This window comes from Onychomys torridus, chromosome 16 (genome assembly GCF_903995425.1).
Source record: "Onychomys torridus chromosome 16, mOncTor1.1, whole genome shotgun sequence".
NCBI classification, from domain to species: domain Eukaryota; kingdom Metazoa; phylum Chordata; class Mammalia; order Rodentia; family Cricetidae; genus Onychomys; species Onychomys torridus.
Window position 1 is genome coordinate 47,108,775 of NC_050458.1, and position 19,300 is coordinate 47,128,074.

General features: G+C 49.8%; 2 protein-coding genes across 4 annotated transcripts; both read left to right on the forward strand.

Annotated features, from left to right (window-relative positions):
• On the forward strand, nt 1-4,209 carry LOC118597246 (cytochrome P450 2D3-like). 3 transcript variants are annotated; one of them, XM_036208642.1, is made up of 9 exons: nt 1-262; nt 989-1,160; nt 1,409-1,561; nt 1,640-1,800; nt 2,461-2,637; nt 2,799-2,940; nt 3,160-3,347; nt 3,712-3,862; nt 3,968-4,209. In XM_036208642.1, exons 1-9 carry the CDS (start codon nt 74-76, stop codon nt 4,135-4,137), a joined length of 1,503 nt encoding a protein of 500 aa, XP_036064535.1. In that variant the 5' UTR covers nt 1-73; the 3' UTR covers nt 4,138-4,209. The 3 variants fall into 3 exon arrangements, with proteins under 3 accessions (XP_036064535.1, XP_036064534.1, XP_036064536.1); XM_036208641.1 differs by having other exon boundaries at nt 74-262; nt 3,712-3,853; nt 3,959-4,137; XM_036208643.1 differs by lacking the exon at nt 1,409-1,561 and having other exon boundaries at nt 74-262; nt 989-1,165; nt 1,645-1,800; nt 3,712-3,853; nt 3,959-4,137.
• Nucleotides 4,210-9,548: 5,339 nt separating this feature from the next.
• Nucleotides 9,549-10,001, forward strand: LOC118596845 (NADH dehydrogenase [ubiquinone] 1 beta subcomplex subunit 11, mitochondrial-like). The gene has a single exon (XM_036207767.1). The coding sequence runs from the start codon at nt 9,549-9,551 to the stop codon at nt 9,999-10,001; it is 453 nt and encodes a 150-aa protein (XP_036063660.1).
• Nucleotides 10,002-19,300: the final 9,299 nt, after the last annotated feature.

Sequence of the window (19,300 nt, forward strand, 5' to 3'; positions counted from 1 at the left end):
TTTCTGATTCCAGGTGTCTGTTGTGAGTGTTGGACATTGTTTTCCCAGAAGCCTGGGCAGCAGTGGGGCAGCCATGGAGCTGCTGACTGGGTATGGCCTGGGGTCTGTGGCCATATTCACAATCCTCTTCATATTACTGGTGGATGTGATGCACCGACGCCAGCGCTGGACTTCTTGCTACCCACCAGGCCCTGTGCCCTTGCCTGTACTTGGTAACCTGCTGCAGGTGGACTTCAACAACATGCCATACAGCTTGTATAAGGTGAGGAAGTCTGTGGTGGATAACCACAGTGTCTGTGGCACTACATACTGGGGGTAGAACCACAGGTCAGACAGGGAGCTGGGCCCCCAGCATGGGACAGGATTAACAGCTTCTAGGTGGAGGTCACTGCCAGATTTCAGGACACTCGGAACTGTCTGGGGCAAAAGTTTTTGGGGACAGAGTCCAGGAGGTGAGGCAGGGTGTGATAGCAGGTTTCAGATGATCCTGTCACAGATGAGGTCTTAGTGTGGTGCAAGATTGCAGGTCTAGTTCAGCATTTCTGTCATGAGACTGAGTGGCTGTGGCTGTTTGAATCTCTTGCTCCTGTGTGGGCTCTGGCCTCACTCTCCATCTCAAGGAACCAGTTACTTCATGAGTTATGAGATGCTGAGGGGCCCCAGGACAGTTTTCTGTCTCTGGCAAGGTCACAGCTGGGTGATCAAATCTACTGAATTTTTTGCTGAGCCTAAAAGGTGAGATGCCCCAGCCACAGAGCAATAGATCTCAGGCTGTGGATGGAGCTCAGTAGAAGAACATTTGCCCAATATATATAAAGACCGAGGTTCAATAACAAGAAACAAACACACACACACACACACATACACACACACACAGAGAGAGAGAGAGAGAGAGAGAGAGAGACTACACCAATGTTTAGGCAGTGAGCCTGGTTCTAGGACCTTCTGGGGACCTCTACCTCCTGAGTGCTCTGTCCCTCTCCTTCAGCTTCGACTACGCTATGGTGACGTGTTCAGCCTGCAGATGGCCTGGAAGCCTATGGTCGTCATCAATGGACTGAAAGCGGTTCGGGAAGTGCTGGTCAACTGTGGGGAGGACACCGCTGACTGCCCGCCAATGCCCATCTTTCAACACACGGGTTATGGGCCCAAAGCTAAAGGCAAAGTCTATGTGGGAACAGAGCCAGACCTAGGAGACTGTGAGCAGAGGAAGGACATGATACAGGGGTAATACAGTTAAGCAGTTCAACAAAGACCTCTGAAATCTATCACAGAGCAAACCTAGCATGCTAGAGTGGGCTGGGCATGGTTTGGGGGTGAAGGTGCAAGGTTATGGGTGATACTGATCCCAGAGGAGCAGAGGACAGCACAGCCAGGCATCCTTGGTTACACAAACATATGTCTACAGGTGTGGTCCTTGCACCTTATGGGCCTGAGTGGCGAGAGCAGCGAAGATTCTCTGTGTCCACCCTGCGCAACTTCGGCCTGGGCAAGAAATCCCTTGAGCAGTGGGTGACAGATGAGGCTGGCTACCTCTGTGACGCCCTCGCCGACCAGGCTGGTGGGTGAGGGGTGAGGGGTGCAGATGGGCACAGAAGACAAGAGCAGTCCAGTGACTCACTTGCTTCTCCACTCCCAGGACAGCCCCTCAATCCCAGCCACCTCCTGAACAAAGCTGTGTGCAATGTGATCACGTCTCTCATTTATGCCCAGCGCTTTGAGTATGGAGATGTAGAGCTCACCAAGATGGTAAAAATGTTGGAAGAGAACATGGGAGAGAACACTGGCTTGTTTCCTGAGGTAGGAGGCTCAGGGTGGCCCGCAGAGCCACCTCTGTGCTGTCCGTCCTCCCTGAGGAAGCTGTGTGCCAAGGCCACGGGAAAGGCCTTCTGGGAGTCCACTGCAGGAGGAAAGGTCTGGGCCTCGACAAACCTCTAATGATGGGGGTGGGGAGAGTGGCCAAGGTCAGAGTTTCTAGAAAGGGAGAGAACCTATATCCTCTGTCTACATGGAAGGCACACAAGCCTGTGGTTTCCAGGGTAGGGTATTCCTTCGGTTCACCCTGGGCTGTAAAAGCCTAAAGGCTGGATCAGAGGAGGAGGCAGGTGATGGGTAGGGACCAACAGGCCCTGTGTCCATTAGGGAAGAGGCTGGAATCTGAGACTGGTTGAGATCAACATTGATCTGAAGTGTCCAGGTCAAGAGATGGTCAGTGGGTGAAGGAGCTCACCAAGCAAGCGTGGTGCTTGAGTTCGAATCCTGGAGACCACAGAGTAAGGAGAGAACTGACTGGAGGTGTTCCCCTGACCTCAACATCATTGTCATGGCAACAGTACTCCTCACATCATGCATAGACAACCAGACATTGAAATAACGATGATAACTATATTATTAGACATCCTAGGTATCAACACATTAAAAAGCAGCAGGAACACCAAGCACTTTCCTGAGCTGTCACAGGTTCTGAACACGTTCCCAATTCTCTTGCGCATCCCAGGGCTGGCTGACAAAGCCTTCCCTGGGCCAAAGACCTTCACAGACATGGTGGATAACTTGGTGACTGAGCACAGGAGGACCCGGGACCCTGACCAGCCACCCCGAGACCTGACTGATGCCTTCCTGGCAGAGGTGGAGAAGGTGAGTGGCTATGGGATGTGGTGTCCAGGGCACAGTGAGGTCCAAGAGGGTGAACCTGTGAATAACCCAGTGACCCCAAGTGTGGCCTCCTGGAGACAATGGGAGGATACTGTGGGGCTTTTCCCTCTCTACTCTGAGTCCACCATCTCTGTCTCCCCCAGGCCAAGGGGAACCCCGAGAGCAGCTTCAATGACGCAAATATACGTTTGGTTGTCTCTGACCTGTTTGCTGCTGGGATGGTGACCTCTTCAATCACACTGGCCTGGGCCCTGCTGCTCATTATCCTGCATCCGGATGTGCAGCGTGAGTCTGGCTGGGGCTGGGAAAAAGGAAGCAGGAGGAGAGAGGCACACTCCTTAAGCCTTCTTGGGACACTTGGGGTTCCCAGCACTGACTTGACTCAGACTCCACCAAGGGTGTTGGCCATCTTTCTCCCATGGACCCAGCGTTTAACACAGAGAGAGTAGAGGGATAAGGGGCATCTGCTGGAGCTCCTTAACTGAGGGGATGTTGTTTCTCCAGGCCGTGTCCACCAGGAGATTGATGAGGTCATAGGGCAGGCACGGCGTCCAGAGATGGCAGACCAGGCCTCCATGCCCTACACCAATGCTGTCATTCATGAGGTGCAGCAATTTGCAGACATTGTCCCAACAAATTTGCCACACATGACCTCTCGTGATGTTGAAGTACAGGGCTTCCTCATCCCCAAGGTATGCATGGCCCTCCTACCATAGCATGGCTACTAGCCAACATGGGAAGGAAAGACCAAGACCACCACATCCTGGATTTCCACATGGTGCTGGGACCAACCTGGGTGTGAGCACATGACAGCCATTGAGCAGGATTCTCCAGGAAAGTGGGATGTCCAATTGAATAAGCCACAGGGGATTTTAGGAAGCATTGCACACAGGGACAGGTCTTGGTTTGGGACACATTCATTCAGTAGTGAAGGTGCTAAGATGCTCTGAGAAACGGGTCCAGTATGTGCAGGAAGAGCTTGTGCATATGAACTTGGTGGCCAGGATCATGTTAGCCATGTCCCAGTCCATGTTCAAACCATGTGTCTTCTGCCAGGGGACGACCCTCATCCCCAACCTGTCCTCCGTGCTGAAGGATGAGACTGTCTGGGAGAAGCCCCTCCGGTTCCATCCTGAACACTTCCTGGATGCCCAGGGCCGCTTTGTGAAGCATGAGGCCTTCATGCCATTCTCTGCAGGTCCTGGGGGTGGGGGTGCCTGGCTCCCTGTCTCTTCCCAGGGGACCTTGGAGGGTGGAACATCCATCAGGCTCCAGACTGACTGAGCCCCTCTCCCACCCACAGGCTGCAGAGCATGCCTGGGGGAGCCTCTGGCCCGCATGGAGCTCTTCCTCTTCTTCACCTGCCTCCTGCAGCGCTTCAGCTTCTTGGTGCCTGAAGGACAGCCCCGGCCCAGCGACCAGGGCATCTTTATGTTGCTGGTATTCCCCTCCCCCTATGAGCTCTGTGCAGTCACTCGCTAGCAGGACACCCTTTCTAGTCCTGCCCCCAGCTCACTCTGATCTTCCCACAATAAACCAGTTTTGTGGCTGCCACTTGTTTTTTCATTAAACTCTCACCCTGTCTGCATCTGGTCCTCAGAGGACTGTCCACCATCACCCCACACCCTGCTCCTGAGCCTTCCTAATGGACACCTTGAATGCTATGGGAAAGGGTTGAGCTCATCCTAGTGCAAAGGCACAGCCTGCAGATTCAGCACTCGTGAACCTGACACAGAGAATGGCAAGTATGAGGCTAGCCTGGGCTATAAAGCAAGGTTCAGGACTGCCAGAGTCCATACTGAGGATCACGGTCTCACGAACACAGAACCAGGGAGAGAGAAAATGGAAGAACTGAATGGGAAGTAGGGGAAGCAGGAGAGCAGGCTGGGAGCAAAGAGAGGAACAAGGAGAGTGCTGGTGCAGAGTGTGGGCTGACCCTTCCTCACCAGAAAGACACAGCAGCTGTGACTGAGGTGGTGACAAACTGCAGGCAGGGGGCAGGACTCCATGGGTCCCGGGACAGGTGTCATGAGCCTGACAGGACCCACACTGCTCCTGTCTGGTGACAGAGATGCAGGAGGTCCAGAGACCCTGAGGTGTGTGAGCACCTGGAAAAGCTCCCAGAGCTGGGAAGGCTGCTGTCCCCACAGAGGTGACTGCAGGGAGAGGACAGGGAAGAGAAGCAGCAGCAGGGAAAGGGACAGCAGAGCTCAGGGGGTCGGACACACCCCAGCTGTCTGTCACATGTGTCAGGGGGTTCTTGGCTATGCATATATGTGGGTTCTTGGGATAATTTGTTTTTCACCTGCAATACGTGAAAAGTTTAATCGTGTAAAGGATATGGAAAACATGCTGTTTTTTTTAATTGTTTGTTTTGTATTCATTGTAATTATTCACTTGCAAAGCAGTATGTAACCATGCTGTGGGACATCCTGTATGCTGTGAATATATGTTACTATGATTGATTGATAAATAAAATGCTGATTGGCCAGTAGCCAGGCAGGAAGTATTGTGTAGGCGGGATAAGGGGAGAGGAGAAGCCTGGGTGGAAAAAGGCTGAGGAGAAGATTCTGCCAGCGGCCACAAGAAGCATGATGTAAGATACCAGTAAGCCATGAGCCACATGGCAACGTATAGATTAATAGAAATGGGTTCATTTAAGATATAACAACAGAAAGCAAGAAGCCTGCCACGGCCATACAGTCTCTGTGTGTTTAATTGGGCCTGAGCAGCTATGGGAGCCAGGTGGACACAGGAATACTCCAGTTACATAACCACACTGTCATTTTTATATCACCTGAAAGATTTTCCTGCGGTATATAAGTTGTTTTGTTTCTCTCTCTCTCTCTCTCTTGGTTTTTTGAGACAGGGTTTTCTCTGTGTAGTTTTTGGTACCTGTCCTGGAACTCACTTTGTAGACCAGGCTGGCCTTGAACTCACAGAGATCCACCTGCTTCTGCCTCCCGAATGCTGGGATTAAAGGCATGTGCCACCTCCGCCCAATGGGGTATATTCGCTGTAAGGGAAAAACTAGAGATAGAGTTAAAATGGGCCAGAAGGACAACATGAAGAATGAGAGAGTTAGAAGGAACTACAAGGGAAACATCAAGAATAAAGACAGAGTTAGAAGGAAAACATCAAGAACGAGAGAAGGAAATCACCAGGAAAATAAAGAATAGAGAATGCAAAAGAATAAAGAAAAGGTCTGAAGGAAGCCAACAAGAGCGTGTGTGACTGTCTTTTCCCTAACCCCTGAGATAGAAAAATCTTAGTACATGCCAACACTGAGCCCTGGGCTGTCTGGAGGCTGGTCCCCTAGGCAGCAATACCAGCCTCATTATTCTATTTCTCGTGGTGTTGGGAACTGACCCCGAGGCCTTATGCATGCTCACCCAGCATGCTCACCCAGCATGCCACACCACAGTTCATCCTCTCCATCTGCGGAGTACAGCTCAGGGGTATCACGTCATCCCCACCACCACAATCCCTTCCCAGATCGCTTTATCTGCTAAAACTGAAGCTCTGCACCCCAGGACAGTAGCACCCCATTCTCTCCTCTGCCCAGCCCCAGCACCCATCATCCTGCCTTCTGTTTCTATGATATGACAAATGCAATCATGCACTGTCTGTGACTAACTTAAGTCTTCAAGGCTTCATGCTCAGCAGGCATCACACTAGCTCCTTTAAGCTGAACAATCGTCCACTGTACTAATTAGCACTGTACGAGTGCTCACCCAGGAACTCACTGGTCTTCCTCTGGTGTCAATTACAGTAGATAACCACGGTCCAAAAACATGACCTGGAAAGTCCCAGAAATGAGCAATTCTCAGATTTGGAACTGTGTGCCGTTCGGAGGAGTCTCATTAAATCTATTGTATTCTTTCCTTGTCTCACTCATATTGGACACATAAGGGGGTCTTTGCCCATGTATTGATGTTATTAGGGATGTCACAGGGGTCTGTGTTATCAGATCTGTGTCTGCAATGTTGCAGCCTTTATGCTTAAGTAGGAAGGTGATGATGTCCTAACACTATGCAGTATCCCAGCCCTTGTGTTTAAGGAGGAAGGTGATGGTGTCCTAACGCTGTGTCACAACATCCCTGTTCTTCCCCTCAGTCCAGCTCATCCTTAGGCCTTGCATCATGCTGTGGCCTTGCATGTAGTATTGTGTGCAGTACAGTGAGATGTGAGAGAAGGATTCCACATTCAAAGAACTTTTACTGTAGTATTTTGTTATATTACTAACTTCTTGTTGGGCTCGACTTTTGTAAAATATACATCATATGTATGTATGCATGGAAAAAAGACTCTATCTTATGACTGGATTCTATGGGCTAGTGTAGGCATCCACTGTAGGTCTTAGAATGCAGTCTTTTTTTTTTTTTTTTTTTTTTTTTTTTTTTTTAGTTTTTCAAGACAAGATTGCTTTGTGTAGCTTTGAAGCCTGTCTTGGAACTTGCTCTGTGGACAAGGGTAGCCTGAAGTTCACAGAGATCTGCCTGTCTCTGCCTCCTGAGTGCTGGGATTAAAGGCATATGCCACCACCGCCCAACATGTAGTCCATTTTTTTTTTTAATTCTAGTCATCAGTCAATGGACACTTGTGATACTTTCTTCTGCCATTGAGAATGGTGCTGCCATTATCGTGGGCTTATAATTACCTCCTTGAGCCTCGTTACAATTCTGTGGGTGTTTTATGCATGTGTATGCACACATACAAACCAGAGGTCGATAGCATCTCCCTATAGCCTCCTCCACCTTATTTTACTTAAATTTAATATTTGTTTTATTTTAAGTATGTGAGTATTTTGCCTGCATGTATGTCTGTGCACCATGTGTGAGCTTGGTGCAACAGAAGAGGGCATTGAATCCCCTGGATCAGATGGTTGTGAGTTAAAATGTGGGTACTGGGAATTGAACCCAGGTCCTCTGCAGGAGCAGCAAGTTCTCTTAACCACCAAGCCAACTCTACATCCCCTTTACCTTAGTTTTTTGAGGTGGCATCCCTTCTTGATGAATCTGGAATTCTTCATTTCAACTAGACTGGCGGGTTCCAGAGCTCCTAGGATACACATGTCCCTGCCCACTAGCCCTGGGGTTACAGCTGCATGACTAGCTCTTCCATAGGTCCTGGGATACTGTAAGATCGTATACGTGGTCCATTTACACTTAAAATTGTCTCCAGTGGATTTAAATTTACCAGATCACAAGCAAGCAAGAGTCACCAGTCTCCTGCTGCAGTGGGTGCCTGCTTGCCTAGGCACTTTGAATTTATCTTGGGGTGGGGAATTATAGACATTCTGCTTTGCGACTGAGCCCATGAGTAGGTGTAACTGTCTTGTTAAATAAGAAACACAGAGCCAATTGCAGAGTTAAAAAGTCAAGAGGTCAGAGCAAGAGCTGAGAGCTGAAAACCTTACCCTTCACTGCTGCTCTGTCTTTCCTCTCTGCAAGAGCCTACTTCCTGTGTCCTGTCTTTTTAGTGTCTTTCTGTTCTGCCTTCTCATTGGTTGTAAACCCAGCCACATGACCTCCTCGTCACTGCCTGTCTGTGCAGACCTCCAGGTCTTCTATGGTTGGTGTTGAGATTAAAGGCGTGTGTCGCCATGCTGGCTGTGTCCTTGAAGCTCTTGAGCTCCAGGATGTGTATTACAGAAGGGTCTGCGTCCTTGAAATTCAGAACCAAAACTAAGCGTAAACTTACCAAATAAAATGTGGGAACTTGGGGTGGGCATTTTACCAGACAATGTGGAAGACTGTACCACCCCAGGTACCCAGCTAATAGGGGCGAGAGAAGGATTGGTGATTAGGACTATAAAAATAATTGTTTGGAGCCTAATTGGCATGCTCGCCATTTTGTCTGAGCTGGTGCCTGACCTTGCAAGATTGTTGAATAAATCTTGTTGCTTTCAGAATTCTGAGTCTCTAGTGTTCATTGTTAAGAAGTGTGTATGTGTTTGTTCCATTCTCCATGTTACCTTTTCTTTTTTTTTCTTTCTCTTCTCTCCTCTCCTCCCCTCCCCCTCCTTTCTTTCTTTGTCCCCAAACTGAGTCTTTTCCTCTCTGGGAACTGTGGAACCAGTAAGACCAGACCTCAGCTGGGCAGGGAAGGAAACTCTCGCTTGGTGTTTTGCTTGCACATATGTTTGTAGGAGCATCCCCTGGACCAGGAGTTACAGTTGTGAGCTGCCATGTGGGTGCTGGGAACTGAACCTGGGTTCTCAGGAAGAGCAGCCTGTGCTCTTAACCACTGGGCCATCTCTCCAGCCCTGGAAACTCAATCTTGACCAAGAATGAGAGAAGTCAGAGGTAAACTCCAAAAGTTAGGAGAGTCTAGACGTGCAGACAAGAGGTGGAAGGGCGGGGTGATAAACCGTGGCAGTGTCGATGGCTTCCCTGAGAGTGGAGGTTTGCTGGGAATTTGGGTCCTGCCTCTCAGGTGACGGAGGCTGTTCCCAGGGAGGGAGGGCCTCGCAGATGTCAGCCACGCTCTCTAGCCGTCGTTCACAGTTCTGTTCAGTTACTGCCGTGAAGATGGTTGACTGTCAGGGCATTAGGTGCGCCATTTAATGTGCAGTTAGAACTGCTACCGTAGTCTTGGAGGATGTCAGTGCTCTGCTGATACCAATTTGGGAAAGCTATTCTCCATCACATCCGTTTCCCCCCAAAACCCATCCATCATCTCCCCCCCCCCCCTCCCCAGGAATGGATTCTGCTTCCGGCCATAGAAACAGGGCATCCATCAGTCATTTCCTCCTTGCCCCCCCCCCCCCCCCCGTCATTTCCTCCTTGGGCCCCGCCCATCCACCCGTCATTTCCTCCTTGGGCCCCGCCCACCCACCCGTCATTTCCTCCTTGGGCCCCGCCCCCGCCCCGCCCACCTCTGCAGCCGTCATGGCGGCCTGGCGGTTAAGTTGGTGCGTTCGCAGCCTTTCGGCGATTCGAGGGCTCCAGGCTACCCACCGTTGCTGGAAATCGAGCTCTTCTGGGGCTGTGATCGCTCGTCCTGCTGTGGCGGAAAAGAAGAAGAGAGAACCGACCGTGCACTGGATGGAGGATCCAGACCCCGAGGACGAAAACCTCTACGAGAAGAACCCATACTACCATGGTTACGACGACGACCCCGTGGTGGACGACTGGAATATGCAAGCCGTCTTCTTCTTTGGTTTTTCCATCGCCCTGGTTCTCGGCACCACCTTTGTGTCTTATGTGCCCGACTACAATATGGCCGAGTGGACCCACCGGGAAGCCGAGATGCTCGTGAAACACCGAGAAGCCAACGGCCTCCCCATCATGGAATCCAACCGTTTTGACTCCAGCAAGATCCAGCTGCCGAAAGGTGACTGATGAATTACTGAGCCGAGACGTAAGAAGCACCCCCGGCCTGATGTTCTGCTCACTTCCCTGCAGCACCTATCAAAGGGATTGAAAGGAAATCATCTGGCCAAGGGACCACACCTCAGGAAGCCTGACCCACCCCAAAACTATGCTAAAGAGATGGGAGGAATGATTTATCCCCTTAATGAGACAATGAACTTTCCTTCCCAGAAACCCTTTCCTGGATCTCGGCACCTGTGGGCCTTCACTTTGTGGTCTGCCCACTTTCCTGAGCCCGAGCTTACAAAAGCATAGCCGTTTCTTTCCTCCTCTTCTTTGGAATACTTGCCAGTGCCTGGGCATTTCCCCTTGATGTCCTGGGCCCTCTTGTTCTTCCTTCGTATCTCCTCTCCCTGCTTCAGTCACTGGGCGTCAACCTCTATTACTAACCCTCATGCCTAAATCAAAAGGCATGGCTTTCTCTTCTCCGTCTTTCTTCTGGCATCTGCCAGGATTTTTCAGGTTGCTTGCCCTGCTATTTTTCTTTTAAACTCTAATAAAACTGTTCTTAAGGTTCCCTCGGAGTCCATTATTAGCTTAATATTATATATATATAATATATATAATAACAATACAGAAAATGTGCTGGACTGAAGAGCCCAGAATGGAGTCTGGCAAAAGGAAGACTCAGTTTTATTTCCAAGCTCCGAGGGAGTTCTTTATTAAACATGTGTCAGTTACTATTACAGATACTGGGAGCAATACAGGGCACAAAACAGTGGTCCCATCCTGTAACTACCTACCACAGGGCCTCAATGCACATGCTCAGCTAATGAAGTACATCTCCAACCCCATCGGCAACCAGCATGTGTTCAGAATCCTCTCTATGGAAGGCATGTTCTAACTCTACTGTTCTAACCCACTTCCTGCTGGGTCCAGACAGATCTCTTAGATTTGGTACCAAGAGCTCAAGGCTTTTCAAGGACCCATTTGCTTTAGTGCCTGTGGGGAAAGGGGCTTGGGGAATGTGAGGGCTAAAGTTATGTTTTAAGTTTTTGGTTTTTTGTTTGTTTGTTTTTCTGAGACAGGGTTCTCTGTATAGCCCTGGCTGTCCTGGAACTCACTCTATAGACCAGGCTGGCCTCAAACTGAGAGATCCACTGGCCTCTGCCTCCCTCAGTGCTGGGATTAAAGGTGTGTGTTAGGTTGGAGATTTCGGGACAAAAAGATCCCCTCCCACGCCGACTTCAGCCAGAAGCCAGGGTTTACAGAAAGTCCTCAAATGGGACAAAGAGAGTCCCGCCATAAACCCTCACTTTCAAAAACCCACACAGTGTTTTGGTTTTTCTAGACAAGGTAACAAGCATTCTACAACTTTCGACACCCTTTTTTTTTTTTTTTTTTTTTTTTGGTTTTTCGAGACAGGGTTTCTTTGTGTAGTTTTAGGGCCTGTCCTGGATTTTGCTCTATAGCCCAGGCTGGCCTTGAACTCACAGAGATCCGCTTGACTCTGCCTCTGAAATGCTGGGATTAACGGCTTGCACACGCCCCCACCCCCCTCCAGCCTCTTTTAAAATTTAGCATTTTAGGCATCTGTACTGGCCTGCCCTTAGGGTCCTGAGAGGATATACCTCAGCTGCAGCCACTACGAGCACCCACTGTGTGCATTCACTACTTTTCCTTATAAAAGGTGGGTCTTGCTCACCTCTGGTCACCTTTCTCTTTCTCTTCCTCATCCCCTGGAATGGCCCCTTCTCCCTCCCCTCCCCCTCCATAAACCTCCTAGTGGCCCTGTTGTATGGTGTGACTCCTTCCAGCCATTTTTAAAACACAACGCCCACCTGGTAAAACTTTGGTTCTCCTGATCGTCCTCCAGCCCCACTTTGGCCTCCCCCAGCATTTACAGTGCTTAATGGCCTAGATACAGACCCCTTGGCCCTTCCTTCCTTTACACTGATCATTTTAAAACTAGCCAATCAAGACTGTGAGGTCATTACCACAGCCAATGGGGAAAAGACAGTCACCACTTCTTGGACAACAAAAATCAAGTGAACCTGTGGCCCGGTGTACTTGCTGGGTAAGGTTGGTTCTGAAGCGCCCTTTAAACAAAAGGAAATTGTCTTGCCAACCTGCTTCCACTTTATTCGTGATTGTGTGTGTGTGTGTGTGTGTGTGTGTTTCAGAGACGGTCTCTCCATGTAGCCTTGGCTGTCCTGGAACTCCCTCTGTGGACCAGGCTGGCCTCAAACTCCCAGAGATCCACCTGCCTCTGCCTCCGAAATGCTGTGATTAAAGGCATGCGCCATCACTGCCCGGCCCTTGTTTTTGTTTGTAAGCAGGATCTTGCTACAAAATCTTTGCTGGCCTACACTCTTTCAGCTTTTGCCTCTGGCTGGGGCAATGGGATTATTGGTGTGTACCACCATGGCCAACAATAAGGTCGTTTTATAAATGTTTTTTCCTATGGCAGCCCCACCATAGTCCTTCAAGGATAAAGCCACTGAAACCCAGAGGTGGAATGATGTGCCTCGAGGCACAGATACTGTTGGGGCAGTCCCTGTGGCTCCCAGTGTGTCCCTTTAAGAGGAAGGTTTGTCCCTGGCAACAAGTGCTCAGATAGGGCCCTGGGGGAGCCCTTGGGAAGCTAGGAACAAGACTGGGGGAGGGGAAGACTGGCCAGTGGATGACTTTGAGAACCAGGGTAAGGCAGGACTGTGGGCAGAGGACTTGTAACTTCAGCCTGGCAAGATGATGGGCTCTTCTGGGTCAAGATAAAGGCTGATCGTCACTGGTAAGTGCCTTCCCTGTTTGGTTTGTGTGCTGTGCCTCCTACCTGGGGCGTTTCCCACTCACTTCTGCTCTTCTACATCCCCAGCTTTCTCCTGGCTGCCAGCTGTTATGAGGAGGCAGCACATTAACACATCCAAAGCATTCAGAAGCTGGGCACAGTGGCATAGTCCATAGGTTACAGCACTCAGGAGGTAGGGGCAGGTAAATCTCTATGAATGCAAGGCCAGCCTGGTCCACATAGTAAGTTCCAGGACAGCTGGGGGTTACATAGTGAGACCCTGTCTCAAAAAACCCCAAAAGATAAAAATACTTTTTTTATGTGTATAAATGCTTTGCTTGATTGGAGGTATGTGGATCATGTACGTGCCTAGTGCCTATGGAAGTCAGAAGAGGGTTTGGATCCCCTGAAACTGGAGGTGGCTGTGAGCCACCATGCTTAATGCTGGGTCCTCTGCAAAAGCAACAAGGCTCCTAACCACTGAGCCATCTCTAGCCCCCCAAATATATATTTTTTAGTATTAAATAATTTATGGGCCCACCAGTTTCCTTTTTCTCTATGTGGAGTGTGACCTTTGAAGGGTGGACTTTTTGGCCTCGAAGGGGTTGTTGAGACTTGACAGTTCATGAGGTTATTCTTCCTCTCTGGTGACCTTGGACAGGTGGCCCTTTTGAGTCAGCTCCTCTTTTTAGAAGCTGTTAACAGTGCTAGCCTAGGAAGACGGGGGAGCAGGGAAGCCATGGGCTTGCAGAGGTTCTTGGCAAGACCATCTGGGGATCAGTGGAGTGGGGCTATGGATTGTTTTTCCGTTCACAATGCATGGTGTTTACACTGTCTCCCAGTGGGTCAGTCCACTGAATTGAAACAAAGGCCAAGGACGCATGCTCAGATGGTGTTTGCTGGAGTGGAGGCTGTTGCTGTGCTGTCTCTGATCCCTTCGGGACTTCTTCAGCCAGTGGGGACAAAACAGGGTTCTCTATGGGCCAAAGAGTAGCCTTGGAGTACTGGACAGAGCATGCGAATAAGCCGCTCTCCTCACAGCCAAAGGCCGGGGCCGGAGAGTTGTTAGAGTGGATGGATCTTAGAGACACCTGACTCACTTGGCTTCCACAGGTGAACTCAAGAGAGGGGAAGACTGTGATCAAGGTCTCTCTCAGAGGCTCAGTCGAAATCCACAGGAATTCCAGCCCAGAGGGGTTTTGTTTTTGCATCCAAGTATGCACATATTTATTACCATTGTTGTCTATAAGGGGTGTGTGTATCAGGGCCCATGTGTGGAGGTCAGAGGACAGCTTTGTGGAATTAGAAACATCATTCCTCCTTTACGGTAGGTTCTGGGGATGAACTCTGCTCTCGGTTATCAGCAAGAGCTTTGTAGCATTGATGAGCATCTCAGTGGCCCCAGAGGATGCTTGTCCGTTTAAATGACCTGCCTAATCCAACCCTCGTCCTTGTTATTATTCAGTTGATTATCATGGCTTGGTGGAAGTGTAGGGGAAATGCACCCTCAGTAGGGGGTGTCAGATTAGGTGGGGAGAGATGAGGAAAGCTTTGGAGAGGCCTTATTGATGCTGGCCTTAAGTGCTGAGTGAGGAGTAAGGAAGGGGATCCAGCTTGGAGCAGATAGAAACTGTGTAAGGAACGGAGGTTGCAAAACCACCGAGTGACAGACAGGGACCGGTGTATTCATCAAGGTGTGGGGGTTGGTGTCCTGGGATAGGTTTCAGTTGGGCTTTGCTAAAATGGGGACAAAGAGCTTGGCTGTTATCCACCGGGCTCTTGCAACTCAGGACAGCCTGACTCACAGGAGCCTGGCACGCCTTGGCGTTTGGCTGAGGCCTGGGGTACCTTGCAGGTCTATAGCGCCGCCTGGTGTTCACACTTCTGCAGTATAAACATTCACTGGAAGAGGGCAACATTGCCCGCCTGGACAAGTCCCCAGGTTCAGCAGAGGGTTCCATTCATCGTTTGTGACAGGTCCCTGCTGGGTTCTTCTAGGCTAAAGCCAGAGTGTGAGGAGGCTTGGGTCTCATGTTCTCCTTCCTAACCAGTATGGCAGGCGCCTTCTACATCATCACCCACTCTGGCCACACTCCTCTCAATCCTAGATGTACAGCTATCCTGTGTGCCTATCTTCCAACATGCACAAAGTTGTTCAGAGAATGGTTAGCAGCGATTCCTTAGGATGAGGGAATTTCTGGTGACTTCCACCTTTGTCTTTGTGCTGTTATTGCTTACTGTCTTAGGGTTACAATTGCTGTGACGAAACACCATGACCAAAAAGCAAGTTGGGGAGGGAAGGGTTTATTCGGCTTACACTTCACATCATAGTCTGTCATGGAAGGAAGTCAGGGCAGGAACTCAAGCAGGGCAGGAACCCAGAGGCAGGAGCTGATGCAGAGGCCATGGAGGGGAGCTGCTTACTGGCTTGCTCAGCCTGCTTTCTTACATAACCCAGGGCCACCAGCCCTGGGATGGCACCACCCACAATGGGCTGGGCACTTCCCCATCAATCACTAATTTAGAAAATGCCCTACAGGCTTGCCTACAGCCTGATCTCATGGAGACATTTTCTTATTTGAGGTCCCCTCCTCTACGATGACTTTAGCTTGGTCAAGTTGACATAAAACTACTCAGCATGCTTACCTTTTTCAGAGCATTTTTTTTTTTTTTGAGCTGAGGATCGAACCCAGGGTCTTGTTCAGAGCATTATTGCTATTATATCCTATGACAATTTTCCTTTTTTTGAGATAGGGCCTTGTTTCTGTAGCCCAGGCTGGTCTGCAATTCACTATATAATAGTCCAGGTTAGTCCCAAATTAGTGGCAATTTTCCTGTGTTGGCCATTCAAAAGTGTCGGGATTGTGGGTAAGGCATGTGCTATCACACATCTGGCACAAATTTTGTTTTGGAAAAAAATAACTTGAGAATTAAAGCATCACCCCCCCACCCCTTTTGATTTTTTTTTTTTTAAATCATCTGCCTGCCTCTGCTTCCCGAGTGCTGGGATTAAAGGTGTGCGCCACCACCGCCTGGCCTTAAAGCATGCCTCTTAAACCAAAGTTAGCCTTAGTGAAGCTCATGAAGGCAGGATGAATGGCCCCGTGGCCCCATAGCTGGTCTTTGAATATTTCATAGGGGCTCTCTTATGTACCCCTGTACTCTGTACTCAGCTAGTGCTTCTCTAGAGATCTGGGCACAGCTTTCCTCACCCAGATTCCTCCTTCACCTCCCACCAGTCTATGTACAACTCCTGAGCTTCTCCTCCGGATTGCCATGACTCAAAAGGCCCTGACCCCACACTGCGGCTCACCCCTGTTCGGCCACAGTGGCCTCCCTCTGTTCAGCTTCTCCAGGATTCTCATTTGCTGGTTCAGCTGCCTGGAGTGAACGCCTCACTCCACCCCTGTATCATCTGGATCTCAGGTAGATACCGCATCCTTAGAGCAGCCTCCTCTGACCTCCTAACCTCCGTCCTCACATACTGATGTCACCTGCATCACCACCTGGGTTCTCCCGTGTTTGCCTCTTTTCTTCAGAGTATGATTCCTGACTGCACAAGGTCCTACCTTCCCTGCTGGCTGCTGTCCCCAAGCACAAAGCTCAGTAATGCTTTCCAGTGGCTCCCGGGGAAATGGCTAGGGGGTGAAGGATCTCAGGTCTGGAGTCCGAGGGGGACACTAAAGTTGAATGAATTTACCCCAGACTGACTGGCCTCAAGTCTTAAAGTCTGAGGGTGGGGGGGTATACATCTGTTTTCTGTCATTTTTTCCCTCTAGAAACAAGTCAGGTGGCTATATATACACTTCAGCAGAGGACTGGCCTGTGCATGCCACTCACTGATTTAAGGAAATCCACAGCCAATGCTGTGGAAGCATCTTAGTAACCTGGAATTTCCTGACCATGTAACCTATGCCAAGCATCAGGTAGAGTGATCTTTACTTACTGCTTGGTACTACCCTTCCAAGGTGGGTAGTCCGGGCTGTTATCTGAGTAGGGATCTCTAAGGTTCCCACCTAGCGTGTTCTTACAAAGCCGGTGTATCAGGCAAAGTCATCTCTACTCTGCCTTGTAGAAACCAGCACACTGGAAAGACTCCATACCTCAGTGATGACATGTGAGAAAATGGCCTGGATTCAAAGATGGCCTTGCCAACCTGCCACCTGGATGTCTCTCTGCTGTTTCCTCCTGTATAATGGGACCAACCCCCACCCCTGATCTGCTGTTGCAAAAGCATTACCACAGGCCTGGCCTACTGGATTTTGCATACAGCCAGCCAGGCTGCACACCTGGGAGTACAAGGGGAACTTCTAGAAACAACCACAGCACTTGTTCAGGACCATAGATGAAACTAGAACACTTGCTAATTCAGGAAACCAAATGCTCCTTGTTAGGTAGCACTATTCTCGGAGCCAACCTTGACTGCTCACATTCCCTCATAGGAGGGGCCACTGGACCCTCAGTAGAAGTCACCCTTCCCAGCTAGTTGGATGCAATTCTGCCCTAATTGCACATGGCTCTGGGGTCTCTAGGAGGTGTCAGAGTATGTAGGCTGGAAGGACTCCATCTATGCAGTGATGGAGAAGCCATCGTGCATGCTGGCTACAGAACTTTCAGTGTGGCTGCCTAGGGTTACTCACACTTCTTTCTATAACTCCCCACCTATGGCTCTGCGAGCACTCTAATACACTCATTCAATTTCCAGAGAAACTTCTGGTAGGATGGAACTTTGGTTTGTCACTGGGACCTTATGAGGAGGGGGCTAGACATTGGTCTCCCTTAGGGAGAACATTCTTACATCTCCTAATGGGCAGGTCCTGGAGGAACACTCAGAATCTGAAGCTACTCTATTACCAACTGCACGCCAATCTGGGGCAACACACACACACACACAATTTTTGGGGAGACAAGGGTCTCGCTATGTAGCTAAGCTGGGTTAAAGTAGCCTCATGCCCATCACATTCCCTGGGGCCCTTTCCCCATCTTCCAGTGGTGAAGACCACACACCTTTCTTTACTTCCCTCACTCATCAACGAGCCTTCCAGCTAGGCAAAGGCAGCACTCCCGGACTCTGCAAGGTTAACCTCCCAGGGAATCAGATGGGGAATCCTGGGGTTGCTTCATGCTGGGATTCAACACCACATCACAGCAGCATAAATGAGTTTATTGCATTAGAAAAAACACCAATGAAAACCAGCAAACACCTCCGTATTAGACATATTAGTTAGACTCCAAGGAAACTCAAAGGAACACGCTTCATTTTGTCTAGGAGAGGACAATGGTCTCATGCCTCCACTTCCCTTGACCAATGGACCTCCACAGGGGTGTCTGTCATGTGGCATGAACATGACTCAGTTCCCTTCCAGCTCACTTGTACATGCCCAGGTGGAGCCAGCTGGTCATTAAGAGTGTGCTCCTGAGATACTGGGACAGAGATATGTGAAGGTGGGATGTGGGGTTCCTGGCCTGGGATTCTGGTGATAAGAGGATTTGCATAGGGGAGGAAGAGCTTCCCTTTGTGCAGAGGTCTGAGAAACTGTCTAGTCCTTGCATCTCCCCGCGAGCCAGGGGCACAGGCACTGGCATGGATGGCTGCTGGACAGGACAGGAGGCTGTTCAAGCAATCAAAGGACTAAAATTCTCAGAATATCATGGTATCTGAGTCACTGCTGCCAGGAGGAAAACCAGACGAATCTGGTCATATGGGAAAATCAATCCAGCACCTGTCAGGGGAGAGACGCGGGCTCTAGGTAGAGATGCTAGCAGCTGGGGCCAGGCGAATGAAAAGGTGATGGCTTCTGGCAACCTCTACCTACCCAGAAGCCAAGCTTTGAACATTCATCCTTCTGGGGCCCATTCTGTCAACAGACCAAAACAGTAAACAATTCCTGTTGGTGTCCACTCTAATCTGTCATTGTCTGGCACACTTGCAAACCGTTGAGACTTGAGACCCATTTGATTCCAGTCTTCAAGTTCCAAACCTAACATCCCAGCTGGACTTGGCCCTGGTCGGGCAACAGGTCAGCACTGAGGCTGATGATGCCAACTGATTTGGCTACTGGCAAAGACAGCAGGAGACCCTGTGGCAGCTTTTCAGGGAGGAAAGGCCTGCCTCAGAAGGAGCAATTGAGCTCAAGTTTCAGAAGTGGTAGGAAGCCATGGCAGGGACTCCCACAGATGTGGAGCTGAGTCTCAGGTGCCTGCTCTGAGTCCTGTTCTCCATATCCAGTCCCCAAATCAGCTAGTAGGAGGCTGACACCAAGAAAGGGGACCTTACGTTCCTTCTAAATCCAGAGTCTAGATCACAGACTTCCAGATGATTCCTGCTGATGAAGCATAGTGGCACATCACTAGGAAAATGCCCACTCACCCCAACCATACCTCTTAAGGTCAGAATGACGATGGAGATGTCTGTTCAAGACACTTTAGGATAATGTGAAAATCCCTATTGCAGACAACTCTTAAATTTTCTTGCCACCTTGAATCTCCATCATTATGGTATTCTCTCTACATCCTAGAGGGAACCACAATGTCCCCTCAG